Source organism: Perissodus microlepis, chromosome 8 (genome assembly GCF_051167445.1).
Source record: "Perissodus microlepis isolate ML-2025 ecotype Zambia chromosome 8, ASM5116744v1, whole genome shotgun sequence".
NCBI lineage: Eukaryota > Metazoa > Chordata > Actinopteri > Cichliformes > Cichlidae > Perissodus > Perissodus microlepis.
In genome coordinates, this window is record NC_140468.1 from 17,676,404 (window position 1) to 17,691,676 (window position 15,273).

Genomic DNA, 15,273 nt, shown 5'->3' on the forward strand with positions numbered 1-15,273 from the left:
CAATGTCGAGTTTAAGACATAGCAGGAAATGGTTTACTTCCATGTGATTGGTCCAAGGGACCTGCCCGGAGGAGCACAGCATACATGATGCCCGCTTGCTCGCTGTGACTCCATTGGGTTATTATCTTCGCCATTCTCGCATCAGTGCAAATTAGTGCCATGGGCAATCACTTTGTATTTTGTACCAGAGAGCTGGTAAAGATTCCATCAGACGTCTGTTCTCACATTCACCCACATCCGGTGGGTAATTTCTGAAAGTTCAGGCCTGTAATGCATGTTTAAAGATGGCTAAATAGTCTTGAACAATTCCTTTGAACTCTGGGTCAAGAAGTCACCACTGTGTGTCCTGCAGACGTCATACATGATGCATTGCCAGACACATTTTCCCCCCAAAATCTGAAGAAAAAAAAACAAAAATCTAACCTAACAACAAAAGAACGTCATCATTATTTAAGGAATACTATAGATGTTATTTTAGAGAATAACCTACATCTGTAATAGAGACGAAACAAATAACTTAATATTTAAGTAATACGTGCTTTTCTGTAGTCCTGATGGCTACGGTGAGTGAGTTACAATTGATTCTTTAGAATAAAAACCAAAGGATTTTAAATCAATAATGATAATGTAACAGTGATGACACGCAGTAAATGAGGCTTTCCGGTTAGTGGGGTTCGGTGAGTTACTAGAGTATCATCCCTGCAGGGAATGCCTTGAAAGTATTACAAGCCAGTAAGTTCAGTGTGAGTCAGTGGCATGTGGGAAACACCAGTTATTAGTTTAAGCAATAAAGGAAGCTATGATTCTCAACCCTGACTCAGAAACATTATTTGTCTTTTTAGTTATATTTTTAATCATGTGTAGTGGTGACAAACTACGATCGATAGATAGATAGATAGATAGATAGATAGATAGATTAAAATTATAAATATATATTTTAACTCAAAAGTACAGTTTTAAATTTAATGTTGCTGAAACAAGAAAATAATAAAAATAAATAAATCTATCTGATGGAGAAATCACTCATCTTTGGAAAAGAGAGTTTATTACAGAGAAATGTCTCTTTCGAAAATAATAGCTATACTATACGCTTCTTCTGGGGTATATTCTCAGCAGCATATTAAACATATCAGGTCCCCATAAGGAGAATCATGTGCTAACGCTGTCTAAATGACTCGGGTAAAGTTTGTAGCATGCGTGCTTGTTGTTTTTGTCTGCTTCCACTTGTCTTTGCACTAGGATGATGTCGGAGTAAATGTGCAGTCATATTCGTTGTGTTCCCACTGGTGCTGTCAGCGTTAATCTCGTTAAAATTACATTAACGCGATAACGCGGCAAATCTCCCTTAACGAGTTACCGCGGATCGCCCCGTGTGTGGGGCTGGACGGCGTCAACACGTTAACGAGCTAACTGCGCTAACGCACTAGTTCCCACCAATGTAATTGAGCATTGCGTGGCACATCCGACATACTGTTTTACTTTTGTCCATGACGCGCTTACCATTAGGGTCATGCTTCACATGAAAACCAAAATAGTTCCAAACGCCAGATCTGAATGAGGGTGGGGGAGGCTCAATTTTGGGTAGCGTTGAGGCAATTGCCATGTTGCAACAAGCTTAGCTTCTGTCTCGCTAGCTTGCCCTCCCCCCCACACAAGAGCACACTGCGCTCAGTGGATCTGTGCTCGACAGTGCAGCCTAGGCAGAGTAGTGGAACGCAGATCCACTGAGCTGTCAACACAGACAGCATCGTCAGAAGAAAAGTTGATAAAATAAATTAAAAATTTTGTATTGTTCGATACATATGCGTACCGAACCGAAAGCACTGTATTGAACGGTTCAATACCGATACGAGTATTGTTGCACCCCTAATAGATAGATAGATAGATTAAAAGACAGGTCCTGATTTTTGTTAACAAGGCAGAACAGTAGCACCACGCTGTGACCTGAGCTCTCAGTTGTCCTTTCAAACATAATGCAATGCTGTATGAAAAGAACAATGTCTTAATAAAACAGAAAAAAAAAGGGTGAGGAAATGTGCACACAGGAATTCTCTAAAATCAGTTGTCCATGTAGAGTATTTACAGCAAATCCTCTGAGTGTGCTGCTGCTCCAGGTTGCACTCAGTGACCGCTAAAAGAAAACAAGGAAGTGCACCTGCTATGTGAGATCTCCTCTCCTTGTGCATATCTCTCAACTACCTCCCCTCCTGCAAATCGTCCATCCTTCTCTTTAGGCTATGCTGTGTCATGAGCATTTACCCCCCCAACCACCACCACCTATTCTCTCACTCCCCCCCCCCTCCGTCCTCCCCTTCACACTGTGTGCCGAATTGGAGAAGCTTATCGCCTAGCAACTACAATTAAAGTACAACAAGTCAGTGGTGGTAGCAGCCACCACTGGAGCAAGCTTCGCAAACCTTACGTGTGACCAAAAGCTTCAGACAGCAAGACAGGAAAACAGAGAGAGTTGAACACCGAGGGGGAGAAACAGAGCTAAAGAGTTGAAGTTGAACAGGTGAACAGCAATCGGAGTCGGCGCAGTGAGGACCTCGGGTTTTGGAAAGAAGTGAGAAGCAACACTGGGAGAGTGGGAATAGCGTTCTCCGACTGGGTTTACTGGGTTGGACTCAGCAGGTATGTTAGCATCTCTGTGTGTGTTTGCAACTAGTGCATACAGATTTTGCAAATATAGTTTGCCAGCTGCTTGTGCATTTTTACTTTATGTGTAGTTCATGTTTCACTCTTTTTTTGTTTTGCTAATGAGGAAATATTTAGAGATAAACATGTCTGTGCTTTTAAAACATTTAGAATATGGTGTGAATGTGATTTACCAGCAGAAACCAGGGGGTGCTGGGTACTGTAAAGGTATGTGCTCACACACCTTCCTATTCAAACACGCTGCTGAGATATTGATTTTTTTTTTTTAAACTCGTTGCTTGTTTTGTATTTATTGCTATCAGACTCCTGACCGCTCCGTGTGGTCTCTTCCATATCAGTAATTACAGCACCTTTATGCACAGCTGACAGGAAAAGCCAGATTAATTTTTTCCATACATTCCAGAAATAGTCAGCAGTTGTCAGGTGCGATGCATGCTGCTCATGTTGATGTAGGCTGAAGGTTTGGTAAAGGAGTGGTGATTATAACTCAGCCTGTATTTTACCTCAGCTGACTGCTGGTGATGCTTTCTGTGGCTACAGGGAGAAAGAGGTGAGCAGGTGCAGACTGAGCGACTGATTGTTTGACTGATTTTATTTGTTCAGTTTTTTTTCTTATGCTAAATTTCAGGTACTGAAAGTAAAACTAATGAGCAGCCAAGATAAAACAATAAAAGTGTAATAGGGACATTGGACGGATGCTGTAATGGCTCAAATACGAGGGATGATCCTTCTACTCTTACTTTCGGTGTGCTTGAAAATTGATTTGAAGATTTAAAAGTGGCAATCTAATGTTAAAAATAGGAATATGAGTGCAAAATACTATTATCGTGTAATGCTGTAGTGATATTCGTGTGCAGACAATTTAGCTGCGAGTCATTAATGTTCTAAGGTTCTAAAATAGCCCTCCTTCACCCCCTGCAGAGCTGTCTTTCAAATGATGCACACCCACCTGCCCTCATCCCTCTTGGGAGAGTGGTACTACCAGAAGGCACTGTGGGCGAGCTGGCAGGTGAAAGGTTAATCACTCTGTGTGGTGTATCCTGTCCCCTCCATCAGGATGAAACTTGTATGCAAACATGTATGCACAGAGAGGCTGGTCAAAATGTCACAGCAGTGAGCACATAAAAGCACACACACTCATATCCACACACTCTGAGCGCCAGAGTAGAAAAGTCACTGGCTGGTCAAAATGTCAGCTCACACTGCTTACATGAAAGCACACACTCACACACACACACTCCAAAAAAGAAAGAGAAAAACACTTCTGTGATGTTCAGGTTGAGATTAAAAGGAAGGGGATGCTTTTTTTCAAACGTTTGCATCTTTTTGAGCTTCACAAAGCAAACTGATTGTTTGTGTTGTTTGCATTTAAGACAGTTCAGATAAAATGTAAAATGACCTTTATTCTTCGGCACAGCCTCAACGCTCCTAGCTTTCTTTTAATGTCTTTAAGTAGTCTTCAGGAATAGTTCTCCAGGCTTCTTTGGATGTTTCTGCCTTTTGTTCTGTTCTGTGTGAAGATGATCTCACACTGCTTCAATAATGTGGAGGTCCGGGCTCTGGGGAGGCTAATCCATGACTGATGGTGTTTGTGTTGCATTAGGAGTGTGTCTGAAACCACTGTAATGCTGAAAAATGAAGCCGCTGCCAATCAGACACTCCAGATTGTATTGCAGGGTGGATTGCTGATTCAAACCAAAAATATTATTTGGATTCATCACTTCATAAGACCTGATTTTCAGAGGAGTTGATATGGAATATGTGAGCCTTTTCTCCCTCTATCCTGTCCTTAAGAATGTCTTCATAACAGCCATCTTTACTATTTCTGATGAGGCTTCGGCTAATAGTAGATGGCTCAACTGAAGGGCCAGATGTCTTAGGTTTCTGTGTGGATTTTATTCCCTATTTTATAATAACATGACTTTCAGATACTGTTTATCTGCTGTAGATGTCAGACTGTTACTGAGTTTATGTAGATTCAACTAAAGAAATTAGAAATTAGTTCTTTGCTAAGTTGTCTTTTATGTGTAGACGCAACACTTATTTGTCCCTTTGATTGGGTGCTTTTTTATGCCCAGGTGATTTATAAGTCAGTGTTAAGTGGATTAACAAACAATAAGTCCTGAGAAAATGGTCAGGTACAAAGACCAGACTGAAAATGAGTGAAAAAACAGCCAAATTTCAAAGTAAATCTTTGGTAAAACTTCAAAAAGCCTGGAGAACTGTTGCTCAAGACCACCTTAAAAAATTGCAAGAAAGTCTGGCTCTTTAAAAGCAAAACATAAAGAACTGACAAGTGTCTCAAGATGCACAGTAAAATGTTCTTCCTGTAGGTGAACTTACACACTTACAGTCTTTTGGTTCAAACTTGACTTGAGTTCACTGAGTTGACTGTGTACATTTCCATTGCCTGTGATCCACTGACTTCAGATAGATTTGTTTTGGAAATGATGGATTTTGTATCAGACAATATTCTTGAAAATGTTAGAGTGAGCCTTGTACCCATTGTTATGTTTAATATTGTAGTGTATTAACCTGCTAGCATTAGATTTAAGTGGATCTTGGATATTAGAGCAATTTTAAAGCTCATGGTCTTGTAATCCATTGAGCATCGGAGGGTTTTTTTTTAATTCCCAGAAGACAGAAACATTTCCTTGTACTCCCCTGTGATTATACCACAGAGAATAGATGGGTCAAATTGAAATGCAGTGGGTTTAAGTGTGTTGACTGACAGTATTTGTTTGGTCGGCTCCCTCAGGGTGTTCAGATTCCCCACTTTTTTCTCCACAGTTCTTTTAACATTTAAAGAGTCCAGATTAGTATCTTTCCCAAAGGTAAATATGCAAAATAGCAACAAAATTTCACTCCAAAATTGTCTACAGCCTAAGGCCAGTTGTTTGTGTTTGTGTGCCGGTATTTCTGTGTATGCGCTGTCTCAGCATGCATCTCCTTTGAGCGCAATACACCTCAGAAGGATGCAGACAGCAGGGTTTATAGACGTCCGCTATAGATGTGTTTTGTGTCATTGTGTGTGGCTTTGCCAGAGGGATGCATTCAAACATCCCCCGTTGAGGCAAGCCGGCGGGGTGTATTTGTTTTGCCGTTCAAGTTTCTAAACTCGGTTGACTTCATCATCGGGAAAATGGCTTTTAAACTCGCTCCCTCTACGTTTATTCTCCCTCGCTTCCTTTAAAATGACCGTGCGCGCCATCTTGCATGCAGACGCCACGGTTTGATGAATGCGTGCAAATAAAGCAAATCCATGGGATAAGTGTTTGTAATTTTATCCAGAGAGCTTATTGTTTTTCATTGGAGGCAAGGTCGTTACCGACGTAATTGGCACTTACTGGATGTTGATGATCATTTGATTGGTGTTGCCTAGAAGGTAGTTGGATCACTTCAAGTCTAATAATCGAAACTCACTTAAGAGAACAGAAAAGATAGCTCAACGTGTGACTTGATTGGGAATAACTAACCGACTGATGCTTTGGTTGAGAACAGTATGTTACTGCTGATTTTTATGCTTTTTTTTAACTAATAATATTTATTAATTAATTATTAATTCCTACTGTATTATTACTGCTATTACCAGAAAGTCTCAGCTGTTGAGCAGCTGGTTGCCAACTTTGCACAGAGTCTTTTTGATGTAGCCCTTTATGCCTCCAGTGCAGACAAACCTCCACTAATGTAACAAATCAGTCTTCATGAAGTTTATTAGCTTTAGAACCTCTGAACCATCCCATTGTTTCACAGCATGTACAGGAGACTTCTCTTTGAATCCTTAAAGACGGGAAATCCTTGAAAGCATTTCTGATCTCTCTTTTTCTTTAATTATTTCCAGAGTCTGGGCTCAGCTGACCGAAAGGAGAATCAGAATAAGAAGTAAGTCCCTTCATTTACTTCACCTTTACCTGTCTGCACACCATTCCCTCGCATCCTTGTGTTACAGATTTCACTTCCTAGATTTAGTTCTTGAAATCAGCACTACTAGTTTGGACACATCTAACCACAAACGCACATTCTGCCGTATGCTGCCGTAAAAATAGAACTTGGTACAATGTGTTACATAACTGACTCTTTCTTAATTCCCAAGTGTGGTAAGAACAACATTAGACAGCTGAGTTTTTACTCGTTTAAGGTAATCAGCGTTACTAGACAGTTTCATCAGATTCATTAAGGTGCCAGTAAATCCCTTCATGACTGTGCGTGACCAGTAATCCATTCCACAACAATATTAATTCTCAGTCACTCCAGTTTTTCAGTGTTGTACTCTTTGGATTTTCCAGAATTTAGAAAGGGACAAAAAAATTGCTAAATAAATGTAATTTACGAGAAGGAGAAGATCAGACTACATCAACTGTAGAGCTTCACGTCACCCATTTTCAACAAGTAAACACAGGGAGCGTTATCAGCCACAGGTTCTGCACATATTAGCATGCATCGAATGCAATCACTACTATGTATCTTTGCATTTGCCAGTGCATATACCTTCACATAGAAACACATGTGTTTATGCACTTCTGAAGTTACATATGAAACACATAAATATCAGTCAGTATTTGATAAAGAAGCCTTCTCAAATATATCTTCTACATTTTTAAGCTATTTTTTCCATAAATGATACTTTTGTATCATATTTTCCACTTCAGTAGATTTTGAGGTGTGATTTAATTCATTATAGATTTTATGCATACTGTTTGTCATATCTGGTGTTTGTTACATGCCGGTTGTGCCGGCGCTGTGAGCACTCAGTGTGCCGGAGTTGGAGGCATCTGTTGCCAGGAGACAAGCAGCTGTATTCAAGAGACTCATCAGCATGGCCATCGCTGGATGTCAAGTGACAGAAGTCTGGCCTAGGCTAAGGGAAAGAGAGCTGCTTGATTTCTACTCTACCGCATACTGATTTATGACAAACAAGCAAATAAGCGGAAGTGATGATAGAGCAGAGTACAAGGGGAACATCATGGGCACAGACATCAACATCATGAAATACATGTTTCTGTGCTAAATCTGATCATTAACCTGAGGCACAAACGATAACAGACGTTCATTCTGTCAAAAAAAAAATGTAAGTATGTGACAGACATTGTCTGTGTTGCTGAGCATGTGCTCTTTAATGTTAAACCTGCATTATGTTTTCCTCCTCCGTATTAACGATCATTTCCTTTGTTTTCTGCCTTTTCTTTTCTGCTTCCCATTGTGAATGTGAACATTAGTGTACAAAGGCGCTACCATTAAGCTACAGTCAGGCTTGAAATATCTTAAAAGCTCTTTTTCTATAGTTAATTAAACACCATAAAGGACCACATGAGCAGTCATCTCATGTAGATCTTTTGCTAATGTTCTTTTGATTTGCTGTGCTTGTGAAGGGAAGCTTATTGATATTGCATCACTCAAAACTTCTTTTTATGTGCTTTAGCTGGTAATCGCTGCATCATTTACATGTGATTGAGAACCCTTCTGCAAAGCTTAATACCAGATGTACCAAAATGTCTCACATTACATTAATTTTTATATCTGCTTTCCACAAACTCTGAGGCATGGAGGTTTCTGCCCAAAGCAGAAAAAAATAAAAGTAGTAAAAGTATATTTACTGGCCAATTAGCTGTTATTGCTTTGGTTATTTGCCTTTTCAGTTTTTGGCATTGAAATTGCCAACCATATTAATTGGTTTAGGTCTTGTCCGGACATACGCAGGTATAAGTTTTGGTGTTTTGTTTTCATGTAATTGGCATTTTAGGTCCCTGAAAACGGAGCTTTTGACAGACCCCTAGATCTGCATGAAAAGCAAAACAAATATTTCATCTTGTGGTGTTAGACTTGTGCACCTTATTTGGTATCTGATTTTGCACTATGTTGTTGTTTGTAGGCTTCTTATTGTCCAATAAGCTTTGTGAAAGCTTGTACTATATATAGTTTTCAAAAATTTGGTTTTATGTAGCTTGTCTCTGCTCCTCGTGCTGTACACAGACGGCAGGGTGGAATAATAAGGGATCTGAGTTGTGGCATCATAGAGGCTGGGAGACACTTTGGTCCCTTCATGGTGAGAAGAATTTAGAGAGAATTTGATTAGATTAAATCTTCATGGGAGCACGTCATGCAATTGTTCTCATATGTAGGTGATGTAGGAATAACTTAAGATGAGAAGAAAAAAGGGGAAACTCATTCACAAACTATGAGTCTGTGACGTTTTGTTTGGAAAAAAACTTTGCTTAAATAGTTAAAAAAAAATACTTGAAACATTTTTATCTTGAGGGTTTTTTGGCTTATATTAAAAGCTTTAATGGAAACGTTGCTTTTTACTGGAGGATATATATATATATATATATATATATATATATATATACACTTCAGAGTGAAACACTTAACAGGTCATGATTTCAATGATCTCACGATCCACCGCAGTGTGCCCTACATGCTGTAAAGACCTCGACCGTCACGTCTTTCCATTCCCCCTTTTAGCATTAGTTGGAAAAAAGAAAAGCAAAAAACATAACGAGCAAACTCAGAGTCCACAGATATGGAGTGAATATCCACCGCACGACTCAATCTCATCTCCCAAAGCAATCCAAAGCAAATTCTAGCAGAAACACAATAAGGCATGAGGGTTCCCGCTGACTGACCGACGTGAAACACATTCCTTCATTTTTCCAGGGTTTTTTTTCTTTTCACCTCTTTCTTTTTTCTTTTTTTCAGGTTTCTGAAATCCCCAAGTAAATACATACTGAGGATTATTTACAATAGTGGTAATGGTGGTAAGAGTGGGAGCTAACTCAGCGGGCTGGAGGAGACTGCTGCTGGCTGACTGTCTGAGCTTGGGGCTATTTGTACAGTTGATCCAGTGTGAATATGTGCGCGCACATGTTTTGCCTGCGTGTTTGTACCTACAGTATTTATCCAGTGTTGTTTCATTACATGAAAAGGGCACGCTGTTAGCAGAATTTACACTACTGCGTGTTTGCGTGTTGTATTTGATGTGGTTTGGCTGCAGTGAGGTTGGGTTGTTTGAGAACTTCCCAACAACAGGCTGCCAGGCCAAGGAATGGAGCGGGGAGAGACAGCCATTGTTGTTGGTAAAGCATCAAGGCTGTAATTGTATGTTTGCATGTAGGTGAGTGTGCAAAGTAAAGAAAGAGAAAGATGATGCGAAGGGAGAGTCGTTAAGGGAGAGCATGATTTAGAGTACTTGAACATTGCTGTTCTACGGAGCAGAGCCTTTTCCATTCTAACTTTCAATACAAAAGCACGCACTCACATAAAAACACTCCATCCCCGCAACCACACCAGCTAAGAGAGTTCTTAGGGAAAATTTCTTTCTGTCATGTTGCACAACAAGGCCTTTACCAAACCTCTCCAACCAGTATTGAAACCACACATCAAAATTTGATCAGCTTTCCCAAAAACATCTCAACACTTTGGATTCTCATAGTTTGCTGGCTTACAACTGCAACCATCATTTCAGGATTAAGCTTTTTTTTCTTCTTCTTCTTTGCTACAAATAGGCCAACGCAGCGTTTTAACTCTGATCACAAATACAAGGTCACTCAAAGACCATCAAGTTTTTTTTCCTCTCAACAGGCGACTTCTGGATTAATTAAGAAACCAAACCGAACTGCATTTCTTACGTTTCTGTTTTCCTATTATGGAAGAATTTCCCTTTGTTGACATATGACTGAAGGAAAGTAGGATGAAATCCATTCTCCATCTCACCCCTCCCCAGAATGGAAACCATGGTGACCATGATGAAAGCCCCTGTTTTCAGGAATCCCTCATAATTTAGCTGCTGACAAGAAGTAATGTTTTTAGACCAGTTAAGTATTTAGAAGACATTAAAAACCTCTTCAATGACAGTAATTTGAGTTCCCATGAGTGCATGGGTATGCAAAAGACTGCAGGACTTGCATAATTATCCTCAAATTGTGACAGTTTCTTAAAATGGCACTCTAGTTTGTAGAGTACTGTGCAAATGTCTTGAACTACCCCACCCTCCATGTTTTTACATTTTGCATTCAAGAAAGCAGACTTTTAAGTATATTTTTAAGTGGCCTTGAGCAACAGTTCTCCAGGCTTCCTGAAGCTCTGTCAGAGTTTTTCTTTGGACATTGGCTGCTTTTTCACTCATTGTCACTCATTTTCTGTCATGATTTATGTCGTTCGAGGACCCAGAGAGGCAGAGCTCCAACAACAAAAGGCAAGTCGTTTATTTAGGCTGTAGCAAGGTCCAGTAAACTAAATAGCAGAACTCCACAGCAAGTCCAAAAGCAAGGCAACAGCATCCGCATGAGATCACAGAGGGGAAACACACGGGGTAAGATTACAGACAAATCGACAAAAGACAAGGGGAGACAGGACAGTTTATACGTGGAAGGCTAAATGATGAGTGGAATCAGCTGTGAGAAATGAGACATGTGAGAATAATCACAAAAAGGTAAGACAGTGAGACAGAAGGGAAGTAAAACTAAAGCCAAAACACAGGAAGTGAAGGATTACCGAAGTGTAGCAGGAACAACAACAGAAAGGGGAAACCCAGAGGGGAATAATATCTCCACGAATGTTAAACATTAAGTAGATCAACATGACAAGGAGTAAATGCTTATGATGCTCAGGAATGAATATAAATCAAAATATAAACCATAAATAACCCTAAGAATCTAAACACGAGGATTAACATGGGGACCATGATATGGTCTTTGTGCCTGACCATTTTCAGAGGAAAGCTGTTTTTTTGTTAAGCCACTTAATGCTGACCTATGAATCATTCAAGCATTAAAGAACAATCAGCTCATGGTATGAATCACTGTTGTGTCTACATATAACAGACAAAGAGCCCATTTTAAATTGTGTCGTTGGGTGCTTTGTTGCTGACTGTCACAAAAACACATAATTTCTTCCCATTTCTTTAGCTAAATATTTGAAAAATACCACACATAACACGGGTCGAAAGGGACAAATTTGTATTTTAGCACCTACAAGGTGATTCCCAAAGAGCTGTTAGCTGAAAACTTGGCATATCTTGGTATGGTGTGCCGTGTCCTTAAAAAAAACAGACAAACATATCCAATAAAGACCTTATACAGGATCTGAGAGATCCAAATGGCCCGAGGGGACCCGTCTACTGTTTGCTGAAGCCTCATCAGAAATTGTCTCTGATGAGACTGAATAGTGGCTGTACAAAAGCCTTTCTTATGGAAGTGAGACAGGAAGAAAAGGCTGAGGGATGCCAGGTTAGACAAGAACTGGACTGAAAATTGGTGGAAACAGGTGGAGAGATGAATCCACATTTGAATTTCTTGATTCAAGTCATCATCATTGTCATTGTTATGTATGGATGTATGGATGTATGGATGGTCAGTAGAGAGGTACGACAGAGTGTGTCTAAAACCATTTGTAAACACAGTGGAGGCTTTGTTATGGTATAGAGCTTATTTCGGCCAGTGGCTGTGGCAATCTTCATTTTGCACCATGCAATAACATCTAAATGGTCTCTATCAGTCATGGATTAGTCTCCCCAAAGACCGGAGCTCAACATTATCGAAGCAGTGTGGGATTATCTTAACAGAAAACAGAACAAAAGGCAGCCAGCATCCAAAGAAGAGCTTTGAATGTTCTTCAAGAACCCTGGAGAACTATTCCTGAAATGCCTTAAAGAAACGTCAAGAAAGCTTAAATACGAGATTTCAATCTGTGTTGCACAATAAAAGTAGCTGTACTAAAATTTTCCACCCTGACTGCATGAATACAGCCAAAATGATCAATGTGATAACTATTATTCGTCACAATAATTCACAGATTTCAGTAAAAAAAACTGTTTCACATACAAAATACTCATTTCACATCTTCCTATATCTACAAATCTTTGCATCAGAACAAAACTGGTCCTATTATGTTGCACATCTCACAAACATTAAAAAAATGTAATCAACAGTCCACTGCTTTCACTTTCACAGTTTTCTACAGTCCTCTTAATTAAAAGCGATTTGCAGTCAAATAAAAGTGTTTAGTCATCAGATCTAAATGCATCTTCTAGAAACAAAAAATAGTCCTTCACACCATGCGTTCTACACGCGTGATGTTCAAGGTTTGTCTAGTCGTAGATGTTAATATGCATATTTTCCCAGCTTCTGTATCTAGCTCTTGCTACAGTGTATTAACTATTTACCAGATATTCAACTAAATTAATTTATTTTGTAAGTGGAGACTGGAGGAAAAAGTAACTTTGGTAAATTTTGCCTAAATATTTAATCTTTGGTTCTCACAAGTATAGAATTGCTATAAACACACAAACACATGTCTCTCCCTCTTCGAGGTTTCCTTATCCCTTCCAGCATAAATAATCCCCTCAGTCTGCTGGCTCAACCCTGATTGGAATCTCGACGCCATGCTCAATTGTGGGTGGATAGGGAAAAGTGGGATGCCGTGAGCTTGTGTGTCAGTGTTAGGCCTTAAACATGATACTAGCGGGGTGTCCATCTCCAACAGGCTAGGCCTAGAAATCTTCAATTTACTGTAATTTGTAAAGACACCAAGTCTGGAATACATAGACACTCTGTATATTCACGCTTTTCCAAACCCTCACTTAATTAGTCAACTAGTCAGACATGAGGCTCTGCAAACCCGCAACAGTGCTCCAGTACTGAATGTAACAGCACAGGGGGTTAAGATACAGGCTCCACAAAGTTTTATCAGCTTTTCTGTGTCTCACAGGAGGCCAGCTGGACTATTATGTGGAGTTTTATATGAAGATTAAGAGGATAATTGTAAGATTCTGTGCAGCATTATTAGTGGGTCATGTAAACTGATGAGGGTGGCGTCAGTAATGAGGCTTACAGGTTATAAATCAGATGAAACCAGCTGCCGAGATATGTAAATATTATTATGGTACTGTATGTATTTCCTTGATTGTGTCTCACTAATGACTGACTGGGTCAGTGCCTTGGCTCACGTTGGATTCGGGACACCTGTAACTGGCACAGACATCTGGGGTATTATGAGGTTCGGCTGAGTGTTACCATGGCTACCCAACGTGATAGCCATTTAGCCCAGATCAGTTTCCCCCAAATTCTATTCATAATTATCTCATCCCACCTAACCGAGTGCGGGTGGAAAGTGAAAACGGTCTGTGGTACTGTTTGCTTTGCCCGTCCTTTCTCAGTGGCATGGTATTCCAACTACAGACTCTAATAATTTGCTGGCTTCCATGTGCTTGTCAGCTCAACTCAACATTAATTCTACTGCAAATCCATCATCTGTATATCTGGCTGTGTTGAGTCAGCCTTATGCCACACATCAAACAGAGAGGGGGGACACAGAGGGAATGGTATCAAACCCAACACCACAGGGAGCCAACCGAAGTGAAAAGCAGCGCTGGATTCCTCCCTCATTTTTGTCTCCCTGACGAGTTCTGTATGTGCCGACTCTGCGGAAAACAGGAGCGAGAGAGCAAAGTAATAAAAGAGAGACGTTTGAAAAAAAGAAGAAGAAGAAGATGAAACGATGACTGTGACTCAGAGATGTGCAAATGAAGGAATGGAGGGAAAAAAGCCAAGATGGAAATATCTCTGTTTATCGCAGTGGGTGGATGGGCAGCATATGAGAAGATGCACGTAGGACGATAACAGAGTCCCTTCCTTTGGCACGTAGCGTTGTGATTAGATCATTAGGATTTATTTGTCAAGGCAGTGAACTGACTCCTAAAGGCCTCCTCTCTCCTTTGGAACATGTGGGTGCTTGAAGAATTATGCTTCCAAACAGCATATCGCTGTTTTGACTTGCTTGTATAATTCTGACGCATTTATTTAGACAGTTTTATGATGACAACGAAAAGCTATCCAAATTGTATCAGGTAATATTCAAAAAGTTTCTGTGTTATTGCTTCTTATTTATTGACCATTGCAGCTACCAATGGTTGAGCATTACACTCAGACAATATAACCAAAGGGAAAGCTTGTTAGCTTGAAGAAATATCAGTATTTTATTAGTGAGACTTCAGTCCAAGTGAAATAAAAGCAGCCCCGACCATGTTAGAGAGACATGCACACAGACTTGGGTTTGGATGGGGATGGTGAGTGGAATACAAGGCGTTCTTTGAGCACATTTTAATTAGCAATGTTCATAGCTTGGCTGTGTTCTTTTATGATTGGACCACTGAAAGCCTTTTTGTTTGCCTAATGAAACACATTGAGGGGTACGTTCATCAATTAAACTATGTTTGTGTACGTGTACGCACTCGCTTATGAGCATTTGAGCTTGCATGCACTTCTTTTGCCTGTATCTCTTGTGCTGGTCGGGGGGGCTACATTCTTTTTTGGCGTATTAGTGTTCCATTGGCAGGGATAAGAAGCCATAGCGGGAGACACAGATGAAAGCAATCCTAGCGCTTTGTTTTCCCTACTTTCCAAAATAGTTGTTTTAGGTAGGGAGCCATTGCCCATAATTGCTCCAACAGGGTCAGGTATTTGTCTGTCATGCTCATGATTTACTGTAGTGTCTGTGCCTTAGTAATCTGACATAAGATCAGTGGTTAAGGGCAGCGTAACCTCAGACAGACCACATAGATTGTGTAATGCATAGCATTCTGCTGGTTTCAATGGGATCCCTTTGTAAACACATCTCACA

At 40.1% G+C, this 15,273-nt stretch overlaps 1 protein-coding gene across 3 annotated transcripts in view; it reads left to right on the forward strand.

Annotated features, from left to right (window-relative positions):
• ankfn1b (ankyrin repeat and fibronectin type III domain containing 1b) overlaps positions 1–15,273 on the forward strand; it is a 156,307-nt gene that overhangs the window by 90,919 nt on the left and 50,115 nt on the right. For 2 of the 3 annotated variants that reach the window (XM_084937891.1, XM_084937890.1), the window contains one exon: positions 6,500–6,540. In XM_084937891.1, the coding sequence (XP_084794017.1) occupies positions 6,500–6,540 (41 nt within the window). Of the gene's footprint in view, positions 1–2,358; positions 2,635–6,499; positions 6,541–15,273 lie in introns of those variants that run through there. The other variant, XM_084937892.1, reaches the window with a different exon arrangement.